General features: G+C 32.5%; 1 protein-coding gene and 2 pseudogenes across 2 annotated transcripts; 2 read left to right on the forward strand and 1 right to left on the reverse strand.

Moving 5' to 3' along the window:
• Window positions 1-76: 76 nt before the first annotated feature.
• Window positions 77-16574, reverse strand: LOC120210442 (aquaporin NIP1-2-like). Of its 2 annotated transcripts, none has more exons than XM_039209156.1 (5): window positions 16242-16574; window positions 15944-16168; window positions 15653-15850; window positions 480-541; window positions 77-306 (listed from the first exon to the last, which is right to left on the reverse strand). In XM_039209156.1, exons 1-5 carry the CDS (start codon window positions 16386-16388, stop codon window positions 93-95), a joined length of 846 nt encoding a protein of 281 aa, XP_039065087.1. In that variant the 5' UTR covers window positions 16389-16574; the 3' UTR covers window positions 77-92. The 2 variants fall into 2 exon arrangements, with proteins under 2 accessions (XP_039065087.1, XP_039065088.1); XM_039209157.1 differs by lacking the exons at window positions 77-306; window positions 480-541 and adding exons at window positions 13953-14181; window positions 14355-14416.
• LOC120210506 lies at window positions 11173-13560 on the forward strand (annotated as a pseudogene).
• Window positions 16575-21226: 4652 nt separating the features above from the next.
• On the forward strand, window positions 21227-22352 carry LOC120210427 (annotated as a pseudogene).
• Window positions 22353-23062: the final 710 nt, after the last annotated feature.

Raw genomic sequence — 23062 nt, forward strand, 5'->3', positions numbered from 1 at the left:
CATGTGATCCCAGCTATACATAGTTTTGATTTACACAAAAATAAAACAAAAGCATAAACCACCTTTGTTTTTTTAGGGTTTCAAGTAAAATTTTAACCACAATTACGTGAACTCTTGAGGAAAGAAGCACTCTTGGTTATCTCCCGCAATGGCTTGTCAGTGTACCTCACCATGTTATAAACCCAAGCACCCGAGACGGCCCCGAGTGTTGGTGCGGTCAGATATATCCATATCCCTCTGTAATGGTTCGACACAATTGCAGGTCCCAAGCTCCTTGCTGGGTTCATTGATGCTCCTGTAATTGGCCTGTCCAGCCAGTATCTCAAAACATCAGGCATAAAATTGAGATGACTGAAAAATGGTTTAATTACATCAGGAGTCATCAAACTATTGAATTAGATGCTAAATTAGTTCCTTCTAATCAATCTTTCCGTCAAGGAAATATTAGATATAGCCTAAGTAGGTTAAGGTAAAAGTACCCAGCAAACATCACATTAAGCAGCACAGTGGCGCCAACTGCAAGTCCGGCAAGCTCTCCAATCTGTACATAAATAAATGCGGTTTTTAATCGGTAATATTGTCAAGCCCGTTTATGAGATTTTAGTGGCTCGGACCGAATTTAAAAATTAGGCCTCTAATAATAAGTATCGAAAAAATTAAATTGTAAGAGCAAGAAAAAATAAATAATTTTGTTTGTAAATAATTTTTTAGTATGTTTAATAAACTATCTAATAAATACATAGTTATCTCAGACATTTTCGGGACATGAGCGAAACTAAATGATAGACTCTTATAAAATAAAAGTATATTCTAATACTTAGAATAATTAATTTAATATTACGTTAATAAATTATATAAAAATGATTAAATTAGGAGCTTAAACTATAAAAGTAAAAAGTATGATTGAAAAAATTAGGGACCCTAATTATAAAGGTAAAAAGTGATATTAGAAAAATATGGGCATCAATTTTAAAGGTAAAAAGTGAGATTGAAAAAAATTAGGGTCTAAATTATATGAGTAAAAAATGGGATTGAAAAAATTAGGGACCTCAATTATAAAGGTAAAAAGTGAGATTGAAAAAGTAGGAGTTTAATTTTAAAGGTACAAGGTGGGATTGAAAAACTTAGGATATCAATAATAAATGTAAAAAAAAATGGGATTGAAAAAAAATTAAGGACCTCCATTATAAAGATAAAAAGTAGGATTACAAAAATTAGGGACCTCAATTATAAAGATAAAAAATTAAAATTAAAGGGTTAACTTATAAAATAAACAATATTATAAAAAAAATTAAGAACAACATACAAAATGAGGGGCATGAAGAGATGCTCAAGGTGCACCCCTAATAGCCAAAAAAAAAAAGAAATATAATTTTAACGAAAAGCAAAAAATAATTTATAAATATCATATCAATATCGTTCTTGATTTTTTATTGATGGATAACCAACAAAATTAAAATATAACATGAAGTATAATTTAAAAAATAGTAATTGGATAACTAAAACAAATATAAAATAATAGATGAGTGACTAAATAAATAAATTATTATTTTTAAATTATATATGAATTTTATAATTTTGGACCCGCGTAACCCTTTGCCCATGCGTAAGGCCCTACTTATAAATTAAGTAGTAATAACTATACTAACTAAGATAGCCTAAAAGGAATATATCATACTATACTAATTTAATTAAGTAGTAATAACTATACTATTCTTAAACAGATAAAAACCAAACTCATCTGATAAACAATACCATACTAACTAAGATAGCCTAAAAGGAATATATCATCTTTTATCTCAAAGTAATGATTAAACAAGATGAACGTTATACCGTCATCATACCTATATGTACGCATTATTTAAAAATAACAGCTAATTCATCTACAAGCCGAATAATAAAATATTTATATCAAATTCTCGATTAATATTAATTTTTAAAAAAGAATACTTGATTTAAACTCACGGTCAAATCAACCAACTTTCTGAGTTAAATTGAATCCAATACGAAACCTTTGAACCAAAAGCTGATACCTTAATTTCGTCGAGCCAGTGATTGGCTAAGCCTGCCATGCTGGCACTGTTTCGAGCATCATGATTGGCACAGACCTCTCCTATGGTCAAAACTCGTGCCGGGTGTCAGAAACCCATTACACGAAGGATAATACCCTATTCCGTACGTTATTTTAGTTATTAACCACCTTGTTTTAGATAAATATATCCAAATATGGTTTGAATAAAAATATTTGAAATACGGGTTGAAGTAAAAGCAAAACCCTAAAGAAGAATTTATTTATTTATTTGATAAAATATAATAAATAAATTCAGCTTCTGTCAGTGTCTGAAACAGTGGAGCAGCAGCAGCCATAGTTACAAGTTTTCACAGAAACAAGCCAAAACCTCAGAACTCTCCCATTGGCTCGCAGTTGCCGTACGTTGTCTCAAAGAAGACAACTCTGCTGACTCGCTTTTTCCCTATTTTTCTTGGTCTAATTATTCTTCCAGCCCCTGTCTCTTCAATCTTTTTAAATATAGTCCATATACTTTTGATTATAGGAATTTCTCCCCTCCCTCGCACATTCAAGTTCATGACAAGTTCAAAGAGTACAAGGACTGGGGAAAATTAAACCATTTTTTAAGTCCCAAAACTTGCACGAATAAATCTAAGCAAAGATCTTTCACAAATGCAAAACGGGAAGCTAATGCCAACAGTGTTGACATTGTTGTGATGACTCGTTCAGCTAAATTTTCATTGGCTCAAACAACTCACTTTCCCTAACAAAAGTATGAGAATGAGATCCAAGATGAAGAAAGAAAATTTTCATATATATCCCAATGTGTTTTGCAATGACGAAAGAATATATATATAACCCATTTGTCAGTAATCAAGGAACTGAAAGAATCGTGTGGTGACGTGAAGAAAAGATTCTGTAACTAAGACAAACCACCAACCTAATGTTTACTGTAATTGGGTCCTCAAAACCCTAATGAGGTGAAATGATCACTTCATTTAAGGGTTACCCGTAAAAAGTATTAAAGGGGGAGTTGTTACCCTAATGTGGTTAATGAACAAAAACCCTAATTTGGGCATGTTTGACTGTGAACAAGGAGAATTCACGTGGTACCCGAGGTGGGGATTTAGAAAATATCTTGTAGGAAAAAAAACCCTAACCTTGATGTGACTGAATTGCGGCTTGATTTGTTTGTGATTGGTTGGAAAAAGGAGGTTTTGTTTTTGAAAACCCCAATTTGCCGTCCCATTAACTGTGTTTCATTGGTTTGAAAATCCGAGCGGATCGAAACCTGACGGATCAAATTTGTGCTATATAGGCCCTTTAGCCCCATGGCTATGACAGAAGAAGGGAAAGCAAGCATAAGATTTAACAACAATGGAGTGTTCAATACACATATGTATGTATCTATAATGCTTATCTATTGCACCAGATCTATGTATCCACCAAAGTGGGAACTCAAGAAAATATCATATATAAAAAGCAATATATATATGTAATATATAAAGCCCTAAAGCTTATACAAGTAAAAAGGACAAAATAGAAGCAAGAAAGACAACTGAATCTTAGTTTTAGAGAACTCAATCTAAGCTTTACACCAGAATATATAAAAATTATATAATAATTTTCTACATAAAACTACTCATAAAATATCTGTTCCAAACCCCAAATCTTCACTAAGCTGTCACGAACATATATGTATGTATGTATGTATATATATGATAACGCTTTGAGAGATTGAGATCAAAGGGGTGGGGGAAATGTGTAAATAGTGGTGATACCTGTTATTAGCATACTCATAGAGGCGGCCACGGCTCGAGAAGACGATCAAAGCGACCTCGGCATCGCAGAGAACCGAGAGCTCGTAGGCCTTCTTCAGCAACCCGTTGCGCCGCTTGCAGAAGGTAACTTGACGGTTCGTCGTGTTTTCGATCCGCTTGATCTCGATCTTTCCCCTCCCCGTTTTCTTCTGGGAAGAGTCCTCGCGAGATTCATTGGGGTACACCATGATTCCAAACTGTATACACAGAAAACAAAACGAACTGGTAATAAAATCATCATCTTAGTAACACTGTTGAAGTTTACAGGGAAAGAAGTATAAATATTCTTTGAAAAAAGTACATATAGAATTCAAGTTATATATATATATATATATGATTAAAGAGAGGTAATGAAGAAACAGTGAATTTGGATTGAAACCCCAAGTGAGTGAAGCAATGAAAACTGATTAAAAGGATTGTGTTTCAGTTAATAGCCGATGACTAACCTTGAAAGGAAAGGAAAGGAAAGGAAAAAAAAGAAAAGGCAAGCAAGTATGATAATTAAAGAGAGAAACAAGAAAAGAAGAAAAGGGTTTCTTGATGTGTTTTTTGTTTCTTTTAGCTGCAAATCTCTGACCAGAAGAGTGCAGAAAATGGAAGCAAGAAGGGGTTGAGAGGTTTCTATTTATAAATGTAAGCAACCAGAAAACCTTCTGTTTATCATCATTTTGTATAACCAGCTAATTAATCTTCCCCTCTTTTTTAATTCTATTATATACCCCATTTTAAGTAGTGTTTGAATTTCGACCGTATTCGATAATCATACTAGTAGAGTCGGATCAAAATACTTCTACGAGGGAGGCTCCCTCAACATTATTTCTTCTGTCGATAGGATTTTAACTCGAAACCTTATTCAAAGGAATGTCAAATTTCTTAGTATGGTGAATTATATTAAGGGTGAAGAATAAAAAAGAAAAGTTAAAGTTGGGAATCATCACTTGTATGGTTCAGACATCACTAACCATTAAACCCTTTTTTGCATTTTACTTTTTCATGTGAATGAAGGGATGGCATTACATTAGAGAGAGAGAGGGGGGACTACTATTGGTGGTGAATGAGACGTTAGGCTAAGGCTCGGTTTGTTTATATGAGATTCTCTTCTTCCCGAAGAAAAATTGTCTTCTTAAATCGACTTTAGTTTTAAAATATATTCAAAATTTATTATTATTCCTTCTAACAATATCTTCATTAAAATTCACGGTTTTATAATCTAATACATATTCGAGATTTTTTATTGTTCCTTCAAACGGTATTGTGATTGTCTCTTAAATTTTTAATATAATTTACAAAGTTCGTAATCTTTAACATAAAATTTTGTATCAGTCCTCGAAATAAGTTGTAGTGAAATGATAAATGGCAATGGTAACAATCATTCAAGAGGAGTAGTCACTCTGCCATACTCACCTAGAAGCTTTATAGCTGAGCTACCATTTATAAATTACAAACTAAACCATTCACCATGGAACTGTGTTTCGCTTCATGTCTGGGGACACTAAATTTATGGCCTCCCCTTTGTTTTCTTGCCCACATTTGGCTCTTCTTTCCACTGTTGACTTTATGCACCATCTGTTCATGCTGTCCTTGTTTCTGCGTTCTCCATTCTTCTCTCTCAGTTTTGGAATCAAAGTATGTGTATGTTGATGATCATGTAAGGAAAATAACAACCTTTGTAATGCATTCTTACATGCTATAAATAAATAAGATCAAGACATGTTCATTTGTTTTTAAGGTGTTCCATGTTTAGTTCTAATCATCAACATTGACGCAATGAAGAGGACTCCGGAACTTCGAGGTCCTAAGTTCGAGTGGCCTTTAAAAATAACAAATTCGTCTATTGACAACGTACACACATGTTACTGGCTTAAGCTTTTCAGTTCTTCTTCCGTACCAGTAAAAGGTGTGTGCTTGAAGAAGAATCGATGTTTTGTAATACAGAATCAGCCGCATAATCATTCTTGTAATATGATACCATAAAACTCACATTAATGGTCCACCGAAATTTCAGTAGGACTGCATTATGCACATCAGGCTGGATGCATGTGAGAAGCTTTTCCACAAGTTTGAGTGCAGTTTCCATTCATGGCTTGGAGACTCAACCTTCTGATTTCCAAAACAGAAAGCAGTAATTATCAGTTGGCTCCCATTGGTCGGTTATCTCTTTGTGGGTCACAGCAAGCAAACTTTTACCCGCTTCAGAGTCTCCATAAAGTGAGGACCACAGCACAACCATCCATGGCTGCCATCTATATATGGCCCCTTTTCTCACTTGGCTTCACCACTATTGTTGGTAATCGATTTAATCGCTCTAATCAAATCGAGTTAACATCAATCGGTTTGGTCAGTTAAGTCGTTTAACCGAGTTTTATATTAAAGTTTAGTTAAGTTGATCGATTCGATTATGCAATAAAGCGAACAATTTATATGTTACTTGATTAATGTACCATCCTTATTAGAGGCCCATAACCTTAATGTTCAATGATTAAGTGATGTTGATATTTCCTTATCTAAGATTCGAATCTTATTTTCTTATAATTATAAAAATCCTTATTGAAGTAGGTATTCAAAGGTTTATCTTCGATCAATTATTTTAACCTGAAAAAACCTACAGTCGAATAAAAATAATAAAATAATAAATTTTAATCGTTTGATTAATAAATTTTGCATGCTTTACTCATTTTTTTGACTTTAGGGTAAAATCAAAGGGAAGCGAAGAAGAAAGAAGGAAGGGCAAAATTAAAATGTTGCCAATATAAACTAAATATTCCGTGTGCAATATCATTGCGAGGACCACAAATTATGCTACATTTGGAATTGAATGATTTTGAATAAATTTTCCCGAGAAAGTGAATTCTGTCAATGCAAATACCTAATCCCCATTAATGCAACTCTATGTCTAGCCAAGTCTCCATCTCACCTTCTTTCTTATTATTTATTCCATTGATGAATGTTCTTTAAAGCTATTCTCATGGATCACAATGTTAAGAAAAATCAATAGTTCAATACAATTCGATACAACAATTTAATTGTACGAACAAAAACTACTTCAGTGGTTAAGTGATTGTTGTTATCCATTAAGGTCTCATATTCGACCATAGCGTTTGCAGGAGTGTGTGAGAGTCGATTGTGAAATGATTGAATCTTTCGAACAAATATTATCTTATAAATATCTCAGACAAATTAAAAAAGATACCAAAAAACAAGTTTAGCAAAATATCATGATGGTCTTTAACGAAAATGACGGTGATGAATATATATACATATGAACAATTATATTAAAAAAGCTTCATCTTAAAGGTAAAAAATTATTGTGAATATTATTCTCATTGTAAAAGAGAATATTGTTCTTTTATAGATCTTAAGTCAGCTACGTCTGCAAAGCATATGTTATCAATTAATTATTATTTTTTAAATAAATATTACTTTATAATCAATTAATACTATTAAAAAGACTTATGTGAACGATATTAGATCCCATAATATTTAGAAATGTAGTCAATCATGTGCTTCCTACCTTTAATAAATGATCCGTTGGCTTAATCATTCTTTGCTAGATTTAATCCAACATTTCCATCAATTATCTTTCTTACCTTCTTTTATTTGGCTTCTTTCTATTATTATTTTCTCGTCAAACTAATCGTGTATTTAATGTTATCGTTTTTAATATATTATTCTCAATGAAATGGTGAAATTCTTTTATTAAAATGATTTCACCATTGACTGCAAACAGTGCGTATTCAAATAAAGGTTTAATTTATAATATGCATCGGGTTAAAAAATATTTTTGTTGTTTAATTAAATAGTTATTTTAGTTTATATATATATATTTTTAGAACATTTTGATTTTTAATATTTTTATGATTAAGTAAATTAACATATAGTTGGATGAAAATAATTAATTAACTACCAGTCAAGAATTGTCACTATTGTGACAAGTCTTGTATGTACAAAGTATAGATATGAGATTGTCGCATGTATGTAAATAACGACATGACACATGCTTCAGGATAACATTACACATATCACATGTACATAAGTGATGATATGACAAATTTCACATCATTACTTTAGATATATCACGTCATTACTTTTTAACGTGACATTTGTCATATCATCACTTATATACACATTGTATATATCACGTCATTACTTTGGTTATGTGGCATGTGTCATCCCTTATGTACATGTGATAGTCTCACATAAGTACTTATACACATGATATTTGTCACATCATCGACATTTTCACTCAATCATGAGATATTTTGCCTTAAAATGTAATGTTTAGGCCCATAGTGCATAAAAAATAATAGAGATCAAAGAGACTATTTTATCAAATGTTGGGATTAAATTTTAACGTTATACTTTTATAATTTGACCCCTGAATCATATATGTTTACACATGTTGGTTCTTGAACTTTCTTTTGATCTTGAGTTAAAAAAAGTTGTCCGAAGTAAATAGACATAAATAATAGCTCAAGTGTCAAAGTGAGTCAATAAAAGTATATATTAAGAAAGGAAAACGAGTATAATTTAGGTTTCTAATGTAGGATTAATTTTATTAAAAATATGTTCAATAAATAACAAAAGACTCATGTTGAAATGATAAAATCCAATAAAGGTGTATTATGTTAAACGTGCTTGTCGTTTTTGACCGGTTATCACACATGAGAATGTGTCTCACATAAAATGGTTATTTGACATTTACTTTTGACAAGATACACCTTCATCTTACATAACATAAAAGGATACAATTTTTATAAATAATATTGAAAAATAATGTAATCGTAAATTTAAAAATTAAAAATAATATATTTAAACAGTAAACCCCCATATTCCTAGTTGAAAGTATCATGCAAATGCAAATTTGAATTTATTTTTGTATTATCATTATGAGTTAGCAAAGTAAGTTGATATATATGACAGTGATGGCATTGGCAATTTGCCAATTGGCTCTAACCAATTATGTAGTATAAAGATCCCACAATGTAGGGTCCTACATGAATCAAAGTTGTGGCCTCTAAGGGCATGTTAGAGGGCAATTCCCAATGTAGAAACTGTGCTCCCAAGCTTTATGAAATTGTCTTGGAAAAGTCCCAGAAGGTATTCAATAATATGAAAGGTATGTTAGGCTTACTATTTTCTTTCAATTATTATATATTAGAATTTAATGTCAATGAATCAGCAAAGGAGCAATGTCTGGCTGGGGTTTCAGTTCAACTTTAACGGGGGGGGGGGGGGATATACAACTTCATTCAGCCATTCAGCAAGGTACCCACCCCACTGTTTCAGTGCTGAAAAAAACATTAAATAAATTAAACTTTTTAGAGAGACAAAATAATTAAACTCTCGAATTTCTTTTAATCGAATTTGACCGTTAAATCTTAATAGTTTTTTCTAATATATTATTTTTGCGTAAGATGCTACGATTCTTTCGTATAAAATTTATTCATGATCTTTCAAAGAAAAATTATATAAAAAATATTAAAATTCGAAGAAAAAAATTTATTAAAGTTTTATAAATTTCTGAAAATGTATCGTGACACTACTGTGATACGACACATAACATCGATTGATCCAAAAAGTCATTGAATTTAATGATCAACATCAGATAAAGAAGTGATCTGATAAAATATAAAAACTTAATTAAATGAAAACATTTTAAAAAATTTATTGATTATTTTTTAGTTTAAGGGTTTTATACACCTTAAACCTCTGCTTTTTTTTTAGCATTTCATGAATAGATTTTGTGAAATAGTTGAAGATGACTTTTGCATCGAAAGATGATGTGGGGAACTAATTTTCTAAAGCAATCTTAAAGAAGTTTGGTGAAACTCATTAATTAATAGTTCTAATTAAAAATGAGTATATATTATAAGAATTGCGTTGGCATATAATGTGGTACGTTAGGTATATATATATATATATATTGAATAGTTTAAAGTGATTAGATGATAGTGCTTGCTTAAATCTTCTTAATTTATTGACAATGTATATACATTATGCAGATACCATTGATAAATATTAATATTAATACTAAATTATTATTATTATTATTATTATTACTATGTATACAACACTGCACCTTGTTGCTAAATAAAAACATCAATACGATAACGATGGGATTTCATGAACCATTAATTTCATCAAACATACTCATTTCAACCATTAATAATCATAATAAATATTATTGAAGGAATAATTATTTAATATTAAATAATAATTTTTTTTTTAATTTTATAGATACTATTAAAAGTCATTCATGTTATTAATAAGGCGATATATTAAAATAAGTACCTAAATTATACTTCTTTTCTTATTTAGGTGTTTAATTTTTTTTTGTCAATTTAGGTGTTTAATGTTTCTAATGTTATCATTTAGGTGTCTATGTCGTAACGGCCGTTGAAAAATTCGTTAAAAATAAGTCAACCAATCAATATTTAACACTTGACTTGAACTTTTATTTTTTTTAATTTAAAAAAAAATAGAATTCATATATTTTCAAAAAGAAAAAAACTCAAAATTTTTCCCTTTTTCCATAAAATGTCCCAAAACTTTCAATTTCAACACCAACCATCACCGCCACTGTGGCGATCATTAACTCACCCGTCGAATACCAGCCCACTGACCACTTCCGACCACTCATCCACATATTGGGATGGATGGGTGTTGAAATTTAGAGATTTGAGTTTAGAAATTGTGGGAGTTTAAAGCCATGATTAAAGGTGGAGATAGGTGGGTAGGAGGCGGACGGTGGGTAAGAGGCAGACGGTGGATAAGCCGTCGGTAGGGACGACAATGGCGGTGGACAATTGAAAGGTGAGATAAATGATTTTAGGATGAAAGATTTTGAGAATTTTTTTAGATTTTAATTTTTAATAATAAACAATTTTAAATTTTTAAAAATTTATAAAGATATCATTTTGAGTGGTTGACGAAATTTTTTTAACATCTGTTACAATCGATACACTTAAATAATAACATTAAAAACGTTAAACACTTAAATTGACCAAAAATATTTAATCACTTAAATAAAAAGTATGTACAATTTGGGCATTTTTTATATATTAAATCTATTAATAATATTAATTTAATTTATGTCATGTCAATATTTGAATATACGTAAAAATATTAGATTAGTATTAGATTAATATTATTAATATTATTAATGGATTAACCATTTTTATTTAATATGTTATATCTATAACTTTTAGTAATCTTTGATAATACAAGCACTCTACAAATACAAATATTCAAACCTAAAAATTTTAAGATAAAACAAAACTCCCTTCGATCAAAACGTGAAATTTTTGATTAAAAACAACTGAAAATTGCCCAAGAAAAAAAGGAAAGAGATCAAACCGTCGTATAATCGACATATTTCCCGATGGAATCCCAAAGCTCCGACGAAGAGGATCAGTTATTCGATGCACTCGACGACTTCCCCTTTTACGATTGCCTTACCTGTGATCAATCAGAGCCTTCCACGTCTCACTTACCCTCTACTCTATGCAGAAGAACCTTCTCTCGCCGGGAAATCACCGGCAAGGAACCCATTGAATCCCTTCCAGAAGCTTCCACTCTCGAAGACCACTCCAGGACCAGGTCCAGTTCTAGAGAGCCAAGATACAATATTTTCTTCGATTTGAAGCCAAATGAAAGCATTTTGGCGGTAACTGAGTCATCTCGGGATGGAGTTAGCTCCATCCGCGTATCGGAGGAGAACAACAGCGTCGAATCAACGATCACCATTGCTGAAAATGTGGAATCAGTTGACCAAGCCCGCAATAATTGCGCCGACTCGAGCGCTGAGTTCAGCGAGTCACTAAATTCTAATTCCAGTTTGCTAATGTTTATAGTTGGTTTTGTGATAAAGGCAATCGGGTTCCAGTTAAATTTGCTGATTAGCTCCGTTACATTACCTATATCATTTTTAAGTCACGGCTGCATGTTTATAATTGATCCTTTTCAAGCTTTCAATCATGGTAAAGCTTATGTAATCACAAAGTTGTTAAATTTATGGGATTCGATTTGTGGGTATTTTAGCCCTATGATGAATGACTGCATAAACTATCATAAATAAATATGGAACCTCGTGTTTCGATTCTGCTGGGGAATGTTCTTTGCTACATATGTTGGCTGTGTTTTATTTGGTTCAATGTTAACTTCACTTGCTAGCAGTGAGGTTCTGATGAGGTATTTGGTGGAGAAACCATTGGAGATAAAGGAAATGTTGAACTTCGATTGTACTAAGACTAGTCCCGTTGCATTTGTTCCGATTGTATCTTGTGCTGCCATCGGCTGTGATTCGAAATGTAGGGAGAAGATAGATGTTTGGAAGAATGTGGGTCCCCGAGTTATATCAATGGATCACAAATTGAAGGTTACTGTTTCTTTGACATTGCCAGAGTCAGAGTACAACAAAAAACTTGGGATGTTCCAGGTATTTGTTTGATTTACGGAATGCAGAGGTTGCTATTATTTTCATGTTAATTTCCTTATTCATTTATGGTTTGCATTTTATATCTAGAAACCGAATTTATGGTTCTGATTGTTGTTCAAGTATGGTTACATTCTGTACCTTTTAATCTACTCATCATATAACATGTTAAATGAAGTAACTTGACATAGGGAGTTAGTGAATTGTCTTGTTGTGGCACTCGGAGTGTCTGTCGACCTTAACAATCCGGCATTTTTTCCCCACAGGTTATTTACCTCTTGAGTAGGTAGAAAGTGTATAGCCAGTATTTTTGCAGGAAATTATAGTTATTGCTAAATTCAGGGGATTTTGTAGTATTCTGCTTCTTATGCTAGAATGCCTGATAGGTTAGTGGCAGCCTAATACCATAAGTTGGGTGACTTTTTGGAGATCAATCAATTTGCGTACTAGCAGCATGACCTTAGAGTTTTCTAATAATTGCCACTTCTCTCCATCACTTATATTTTCTGGTGTATTACATTCTCATGAACATTTCTATCCTGTATGTCAGTTTGTATTAATAATGTAATACATTGATCGAGCTTGATGTTAATTTGGCTGAAACCCAAGTCTAGAAAAAGGCTACTGAAATTTTCTAACAAGGAAAGATGGTCGTTTTATAGATGGCAGCTTCTTCGCGGCTTCTTCGTGAGTAGTGGATTTCATTATCAGTAAATTAACCCATGAGTTTTACTTGTAAACAAATCGGTAGTTGATGACTTGTAACGTTTTTCTTTTTGAAGGTGAGGGTAGATTTCCTATCTGTTAATGGTGAAACTCTTGCCAGCGCAAGCCATCCATGCATGTTGAAATTCAGGAGTGAGCCTATCTGCCTTTTACTGACATTCTTCAAGGTTGCTCCTCTAATCACCAGCTATACTTCAGAAGCACAGACTTTGAATTCGAAGATTAGAGGTTTAAATGAAGGAATCGTGCCTACCGATTGCCTAAGAGTAGTACTTGAACAATGAGCAGAGTTCAGACCGGCTGCCGGTATTCCTGGATTATACGATGCATCCCTCATACTTAACTCAGAACTTCCTTCTATCAAAAGAATCATATGGTATTGGAGGAGAACTATTTTCGTATGGGTCAGCGTTGCATTGTTTACGACACAGGTATTGTTTACTTTAGTTTGTTGTAGACCTTTACTCATTCTAAGAACACGGACGAGGGATGGTTCTGCTAGGAGCACGTCTACACGGAATAATCAACAAATACTGCAGAGCACTTTATTTGTTTCAACCACTTTGTAGTAGCTGAAGGGAAGTAAAATGAAGATTTTGCCTAGTTTTAGTTGCCATGTTATTTCCTAGGCTTATCATGTACAAGTTCTCACTTGTGTTCCGTGTTTACAAATTCTGTCTCGTAATTCTAATGACTAAATCTCTTACAATCTCAAATATCACTTGAAATTAATTTGTTCGATACCGATGCATATGAACAGATTATTTGATTGATTGATGGTAGATTTTTCATGCCATGCAGAAATCATGTGCTTGTTGAACAAAAAGGCTCCTCAGTTTGAACAACCTTTCCAAGGCGGCGCATACCGTGAAATGCATATGGAACATGTGATCCCAGCTATACATAGTTTTGATTTACACAAAAATAAAACAAAAGCATAAACCACCTTTGTTTTTTTAGGGTTTCAAGTAAAATTTTAACCACAATTACGTGAACTCTTGAGGAAAGAAGTACTCTTGGTTATCTCCCGCAATGGCTTGTCAGTGTACCTCACCATGTTATAAACCCAAGCACCCGAGACGGCCCCGAGTGTTGGTGCGGTCAGATATATCCATATCCCTCTGTAATGGTTCGACACAATTGCAGGTCCCAAGCTCCTTGCTGGGTTCATTGATGCTCCTGTAATTGGCCTGTCCAGCCAGTATCTCAAAACATCAGGCATAAAATTGAGATGACTGAAAAATGGTTTAATTACATCAGGAGTCATCAAACTATTGAATTAGATGCTAAATTAGTTCCTTCTAATCAATCTTTCTGTCAAGGAAATATTAGATATAGCCTAAGTAGGTTAAGGTAAAAGTACCCAGCAAACATCACATTAAGCAGCACAGTGGCGCCAACTGCAAGCCCGGCAAGCTCTCCAATCTGTACATAAATAAATGCGGTTTTTAATCGGTATTATTGTCAGGCCCGTTTATGAGATTTTAGTGGCTCGGACCGAATTTAAAAATTAGGCATCTAATAATAAATATCGAAAAAATTAAATTGTAAGAGTAAGAAAAAATAAATAATTTTGTTTGTAAATAATTTTTTAGTACGTTTAATAAACTATCTAATAAATACATAGCTATCTCAGACATTTTCGGGACCTGAGCGAAACTAAAGGATAGACCCTTATAAAATGAAAGTATATTCTAATACTTAGAATAATTAATTTAATATTACGTTAATAAATTGTATAAAAATGATTAAATTAGGAGCTTAAACTATAAAAGTAAAAAGTATGATTGAAAAAATTAGGGACTCTAATTATAAAGGTAAAAAGTGATATTAGAAAAATATGGGCATCAATTTTAAATGTAAAAAGTGAGATTGAAAAAAATTAGGGCCTAAATTATATGAGTAAAAAATGGGATTGAAAAAATTAGGGATCTCAATTATAAAGGTAAAAAGTGAGATTGAAAAGTAGGAGTTTAATTATAAAGGTACAAGGTGGGATTGAAAAAATTAGGATATCAATAATAAATGTAAAAAAAATGGGATTGAAAAAAAATTAAGGACCTCCATTATAAAGATAAAAAGTAGGATTACAAAAATTAGGGACCTCAATTATAAAGATAAAAAATTAAAATTAAAGGGTTAACTTATAAAATAAACAATATTATAAAAAAATTAAGAACAACATACAAAATGAGGGGCATGAAGAGATGCTCAAGGTGCACCCCTAATAGCCAAAAAAAAAGGAATATAGTTTTAACGAAAAGCAAAAAATAATTTATAAATATCATATCAATATCGTTCTTGATTTTTTATTGATGGATAACCAACAAAATTAAAATATAACATGAAGTATAATTTAAAAAATAGTAATTGGATAACTAAAACAAATATAAAATAATAGATGAGTGACTAAATAAATAAATTATTATTTTTAAATTATATATGAATTTTATAATTTTGGACCCGCGTAACCCTTTGCCCATGCGTAAGGCCCTACTTATAGCCTAATTAATCAATGTTATAATAAATAAATACGATTTTTAATTGATTTAAAATTCGAATATCATTATCTTGGACCATTTCAGTGTGTCTAGGGTGGTCTTCTTTGTAAAAAAAAAATACATTGATGGACATTGATGGCATGTGGGGTTCCCTACTTACTGCTCTGTTATCAGTCGCAACACCGGAGATAATGAACATGAGATAGAAAGTGATGATGAACTCAACAACGAAAGCCTGCAAATCCGACCCCTGCGGCGACGTTCCGGCGAACACATCGTGTGGTCCACTAAACAACAACCGTAGAGTACCGGCAGCCAGAGTTGATCCCATAACTTGAGCCAATATATAAGCCGGCACCTAAACAAAACAACCAAGCAAATCATGACTAACCATTGGAAACTCCGCACAGCATGGCATTGAAACAAACACATTAGATAATCAAAATTTTACCTGTCTGAGAGGAAATCTTCTGCAAGTAGCGAAAGCAATGGTGACGGCGGGGTTGAAATGAGCACCGGAGATGTGACCAACCGAGTAAACCAAGACCATCACGGCCAATCCCCACACTATCGAAATCCCCGGAAGCGAAACCACTTTCTCATTGTTTACATTCACTACCACAGACGCACAACCGGCAAATATCAAGAAATATGTGCCCAATAACTCGGCCATCAGCTACAAATTCATCATCATCATATCAATAACATACTATATAAAAAGACAGATAAATATATAGACATATAGATACCTTTTGTATGAAAGATACAGATAAACCGATGTCGGAGATCGAGTCTTTTCTTTTGGGAGCCGAAGGAGGAGGAAGATGAGTATTGGTTTCACCATTTACATTCAAAACCACTTCTTGGTTTCCATTAGTACAATTGATCTCAGCCATGACAAGAAAATCAGTACCAAAGAAATTAAACCAAAACAGAGGAGGACAAAAGACAGAAAGATTGCTTGCTGTATTAGGCTTTTGTCTCCTCAACAACCAAGGGAACAAGTGTTCTGCAATAACCTATCAAATCAAGGCAATATAAGGGTCAGCTTGAATGTTAAAAAGAGGGAGAAAATTGGATTTTTTCCAATAAAGAAAATAAAGATTTGACTATGAACATATTTATTTCATATGTGATTGTATGGACTTTGGAGATAACGTTGAAAAATGGGACTGTATGAACAGAGAGAGCAAAGCATTGAAGGCTGCTTGAATTCATATTCCAAGTTCAACTACTCACCGGTTATACAGAAAGTCATGAATGCCAACCGCTAGATGGTAATGGTTCCCATTTAACTTGGTAAATTTTAGGGTTTGATCCAATTTTGGGAAAAGTTTTATGTAATTAAAGGCGCCATTTATGTCCAAATATAGGATTATTTTGATGTTTATCTTTAGAGGATAATGGATTTTATCATATGTTTGTCTCATGTGTCTTAATGTGTGTGTATATATCTAAAAATATAAATTAGATGCACCAACTAACTTATCTAAGTGAGTAAAGGATCGTTATTGTTCTTAGATGTCCCGTGCTAGAGCACCAGTGATGCAAGGATAATTGAACGTTCATTGTTGAGAGTACTTAGAACAGATATTACTTTTAAATAAAAAAATATAAATTAGGTCTAGTCAACATAGAATATATATATAATTATTTAGAGTAGACTATTCTAAATATAATTAAACTCCAGGATTTATATCGATTTTATTATTAAATTTTAAATTGAATGAATTATATTGTTAAAGGTTTCCTTTTCTTTTGCCTTAAGAGATATAGCATTGGATTGTTAAGTGTTAACCCATTAACTCCGTGATGATATGGTCCTTTTTTTCTCGTTAATTTTAATTTATGTATTAATTTTATCATTAAACTTTAAAATACTTTAATTTTAGACGTTGAAATTGTTAGATGTTGCGGTCAATTATCGTTTGTCATTGATCATCATTTTTGATAATATCAAAACATTAATATTTCTTTTTTTCTTTCTTCTCATGATTTGTTTTTTTTCTCGAAATTGTCTCAAAACTAACGAAAACCCTTCTCAAAGTTCAGTGTACTAATACTTCAACTCCTTCCATAGTTTTCCAATAAAACTAGTTTCGAGGTATGTTGTCTTTCTTCTTGAAATAATATTTCTTGTTGTTTGAATTTTCGAACAAACAACTTAAACCCCAAAAAATGATAGACTTTTGTGTATTTAAATTCATAAAATTTAAATAAATTTTGAGAAAATCTAAATCGATAGAATTGTAGAAAACATTGAATCGAGTACATCGATATTTAGTGTGGCCACAAAAAAGTTAGAGAATGACAATTTTCGGTGACAACTAAAAATGGACGGTAAACCCGATTTTGACGAAGAAGATGATAAGATAAAATAAAAAAAATAATACTCAATCTGTCCCACTAAATATGTCTCGACTTTTAAAAGTCAAAAATTTTAAATTTTAATCATTATTATTTTAAATAATTAAATTGTATAAAATATATATTATAAACTATTTGATTTGAAGTTGTAAAATATTTTTTTATATTTTTATAATAATAAATTTCAAATAATAATGATTTAAAATTAAAAAAAATTAATTAAAAAAAGTCTATATGTAAGAAAAATATCTAATATAACTGAGTGAGTAGTTTTTTAACTTCTACAACAATACCGTGTCATAAATTTATTAACGCATTAGCGAGTACTCAATGTTATAATTAAAAACGTACAAGTAAAATTTGAATAATAATATTAATAGATGTTTAAAAACTTTAAACTCTAAGTATTAACATTTAAATAGAACCCGTGACAACAATTAAACCTGTCCTTAAATTTTTTATTTTTTTTATTTTTGTCTAATAATGTATGAGATAATAATCCGTCCCAAGAAAGAGGGGATGTTGCGTGGGACTCGATGCAATTTGCGTAATCACAGCCTAATAATGGCTAACAAGTAATCAAGGGTTAGGGTTTCACACCTTTATTATATTTTTAAAAATATTTGTTCCTTTCATTCCCATGGTAGATCGTCAATCTCTTCAAAACCAACACAACAATGAAACCCTATATTTTATATATATAGTCAACATGGAATTTTCGATAGGCACAACATATACTTTTCAACCTCTATATAGTTAATTGAACAATGAGTTTTTTTATTAATATAAGTTAATTAGAATATAATATTTATTCAAAATCTTTTTTAGTTATTGGCAACTCACATACATCCCACACAGGGTCGTGGCTAGGTTGTCGGGGGTCTTGTAAAAATTCTTAAAATGAGCCACTATTTTCTAGATATATTCGATTTTAAGGCAACAATAGTGGCGTTTGTTTGACAAACGCCGCAATAGGTCCATCTATAATAGCATTTTTTCAATAAAAGTCGCAACAACAGTGGCGTTTCTTTGAAAAACGCCGTAATAAATCCATCTATAGTGGCGTCTATTAGAAAAATGCCACTATAGATATACTTTTTTGGGGCCCCTATTTTTTTGGGGGGCCTGCGCGGTCGCCCATCTCGCTCTGCCCCAACCACGGCACTGATCCCACAGACACAATTATTCAAACTCGAGATGTTTAGGGTGACAACAATCCCTTTAATTATTAAAATCACTTAATGGGTTCAACAATGGAATTTTTTAATACGTTTCTAGTTTTTTAAGTATAAAATTAAAGTATAAAAGTGAACTTTTAAATTTTAAATTTTAAAACAGTGTAAGAATCTTAAAAAAATAAATTAAAATTAAATATCGAGTACATCTTCACTTCATTTGTGATTAAATTGATAGGTGTAATTCCAAAAACTAAATACGAAAAGTGGAAAAGAATTTGTTGCTTGAAGAATTGTCCTGAATTATTCCTAAATGAAGAAGACACGTGATATTGTATGTAGATGGCGGTCTTCCATGATGGCGATATTAATGGTGAAGGAAAGGAAAGGTTGTGGTGGCGTTGAATTTCATGATCAAAATGATCTCATGAATTGCGTGATGGACTTAAATTAATGGTGTCTACATTGTGCTTTAATCGTGTGTAATTATGCTCTAATCATGCTTATTATTATAATTATTTATTGCTGACTTTTAAATCCAACTCATATACATTCCTACTCATGATCTAGTATACAGTTATAAAAGAATATAAATGTGAAAGGAATTTGCATATTTCTCATAACAAAGAGAAGACCAAAAAGATGGCATAAAAATGGAGAAGCTAAAAGGGCAGCAAGTCCCCACCATGGAAATCCAAGGAAGATACAGTGGTAGTGGGACTCCCACATTTCATTTTCTATGCTATATTTAATGCTCTTGACCTCATATGTCCAATTCAATGAGGGATATACTAACCTCAATTGGTCAAAAAAAAATAAATAAAGATAAACGGTTGAAAGATTGAATTCATTGATTGAATTAAAGTGATGAAAGGGATTGTTGTTATTTTTTTGAGGTTATAGGTTCGAGCAGTTACGTCTACAGGATATGTGTGCGTTATCAACGATTAAGAAAAATTATGAACATATATTACATTAGAATCATTCGATACTATTAAAAAAATGTTAGAAAGATTAAAGTAAATGCATTTTATATGCATGCTCTAATTATCACCAATTGTAGAACAATTTATGTTTTTCATTGAATTTAAGTGGAATCAGATTATTTATATTTTATTATAATATTAATTATGTTTGTTGTCAAATATTAATGATGTCAATTAAATATAATATAAAATCATATCAATAAAAATCGCAAATAAAATTGTTTCATGATAGGAAGTTTGGAAAAAAATAAAGATGAAACGATGATGATGAATAATTTAACGATCATAAAAATATAATGAAATTTTTAAATATGATCGGTGTTGTGTTTAAAAACGACGATGTCGAAAGAACATCAAATAATGATGGTCCGGGGAAAAGGAGATGACATTTGTAAAATAGTTTGAGAAACTTAGTATTTTGAGCAAAGAAGTTTCTTTAAAGTGTCACATTATTATTTCTCAATGAAAATTAACGATAATAATTATAATGAAAGTAAATTAAAAATTCAATGATTCTACCGTAAATCTTTTTAAATTTTTATAATCAAATATAAACACTTTATGTTAATTTTAATTTCATAATTATATGTCATATTTTTAGATTTTCACACTTTTTTTTTTCTTTCACGAAAAATAATACTATAATCTGTTCACAAACAAATTTCTTTTTAAATTATCAACACTCATTAATAACCCCTTACTAGGGGTATAAACGAGTCGAGTTGAGTTCGAGTATTGTTGAGCTCGACTCGACTCGAAATTTATGAAATGAAGCTTGACTCGACTCAAAAACTCGTGAGGTTAAAATTTTCAAGCTCGACTAGAATTCGAAATCCTGAACTGAAGCTCGTGAGCAGCTCGACATGAAAAAAAAATCTTAAACTTAACTCAATTAAAGCATCAAACTCGAACATAAACCTTAAATATATGAAAATTTTAATGTATTTTAAAAAATAATATATAAATGTTAATATTATTAATAATTTATTTAAAAAAATAAAATCTTAATATATTATATTTTCGAGCTGCTCACGAGCTTTTCGAGTTTAATATTAAGTAACTCGTTTCGGCTCGTTAAGAACTCGAGTCGAGCTCGAGTCCGAGTCGTGTCCATTCAATCTGAATATTTATCGAGCTTTAATCCAGTCGATCGAGTAACTCGCGATCTGTCTCGTTTATAGCTCTATGCCTTACGGTGTACACTAGTTTCTAACCAAGCTCTCCCACTCCGAACCTCTCGATTCCAAGACCGTTACACCGATCCAAAAATTTGAAAGCATAACGGAGCCTTTACTGATTCCCGTTATGATCCGAACCGAAGAAAAAACCTCCACTTTTGCTTCCATTTTTAAAATCTCACCGAAGAAATGTTAATTCTCCATCGCCCTTTCATAATTCACAGCCCCGAAATGGTTTCCAAGATCATCAAGAAGCGATCTCCGCCGCGTTCCATCAAGCGCCACCACCGGAGAAAGACTTCTCCGACGAAGAATAATGCTTCGTTCTCAGTCATCTCCTCCCTCAACAAGTCCATCAAGACTTGCCGCCGCCGGGTCTTTAGGCTTTTCTCCAAGTTATCCCACATAGTGACAACACCTTCCGCCGCAGGCAAGCACTGCCGGAAAGGCTACAAGATCCTTCACCAAGAAGAAGAGTTGGATGAATTCGAAAGTAATTTCATCGTTCCCAAGGCTCTCGCATTCGACCGGTGCTTGCTTCCGCCGTTGATTTCCACGACGAAAAAGACTATCTTTCTTGACCTGGATGAGACCTTAGTGCATTCCAGCACCGATCCACCTCCCAAAACGTACGATTTCATAGTGAAGCCGAGCATGGACGGCCAAATCATGAAGTTTTACGTGTTGAAACGGCCAGGGGTCGATTTTTTCTTGGAAGAAATTAGCAAGAATCACGAGGTGGTGGTTTTCACGGCGGGGCTGAGGCAGTTCGCTTCCCAGGTTCTCGATAAGCTCGACCCCGAGGGCCGGTTTGTATCGCACCGGCTTTATCGGGATTCGTGCAAGGAAGTGAACGAGAAGTTCGTCAAGGACTTGTCGGAAATGGGGAGAAATTTGGAGAGAGTCGTCATCGTCGACGATAACCCGAATGCTTACTCTCTGCAACCGGAGAATGCTGTCCCTATACGGCCGTTTTGTAGGTGATAGTGAAGATAGCGAGCTGGAGAAATTGTTTTTGTTCTTTGAGTGGAGTGAACGGTTTGAGGACATGAGAGTAGCGGTCATGCAGTATTACAACGGTGGAGGCACCGTTGGCGGTGGCGGCGCTGATGATTTCGAGTTTGTGCAGTTGGAACTATGACGATTCGCTCTGTTCTTTCAATATTTGAAATTTTCTCTTTTCGGATTTTATGTTTTGAACAATAGAATTTGTTCATGTTAGAAAGAACGAAAAGTTTACAGTGTATTTTATATCAAATTCCACTTCTTCATTGCTATGTTCTCAAAGTTTTTTGTTTTCAGATAATTTAGTGTATCAAGTTTTGATCCATAACCACTTTCAATCTTTCAAAGCACAAATCTGTGAAGTTAAAGCAAAAAAGACTTTGGCTTCAAGTTCAAACAAAGTTTGAAAAATAAGATATATATAGGTAGTATTGTATAGTATGAAATTGGCAACTTAACATGCCTGAAGGTCCAAATCCAACTGAACGTGAATCTTATGTACATAAATGATTTACGATTCCATACCATCATTCTTTGCCTGTGTAAACTTACTGTCCATATTGTTCAACAACATTCAAAATCATAAAGAAAAAAACGAAGAAAGATATGTACTTTCATTTGTGGTCCTGGCCAAGATATTCTTTTGAATGCTGCATCCATCGAGGTCGGAAATCCAACTAAAGGGAAAACTAGCTTAACGTGAGGGATCCATCCAAGTGCTCCTCATCTATCCTTGGCCTTAGCAAAAAAGTTTTAAAAAGAGGGAAATCTTGATTATTCTGTGCGGCTGCAGAACAATAATTCACAAGGCAGCACCATAATTTCATTACCACTACCAGACCTTTTCTCCCTGTGTCTC

Source organism: Hibiscus syriacus, unplaced genomic scaffold (genome assembly GCF_006381635.1).
Source record: "Hibiscus syriacus cultivar Baekdansim isolate YM2019G1 unplaced genomic scaffold, ASM638163v2 tig00109924_pilon, whole genome shotgun sequence".
Lineage (NCBI taxonomy): Eukaryota > Viridiplantae > Streptophyta > Magnoliopsida > Malvales > Malvaceae > Hibiscus > Hibiscus syriacus.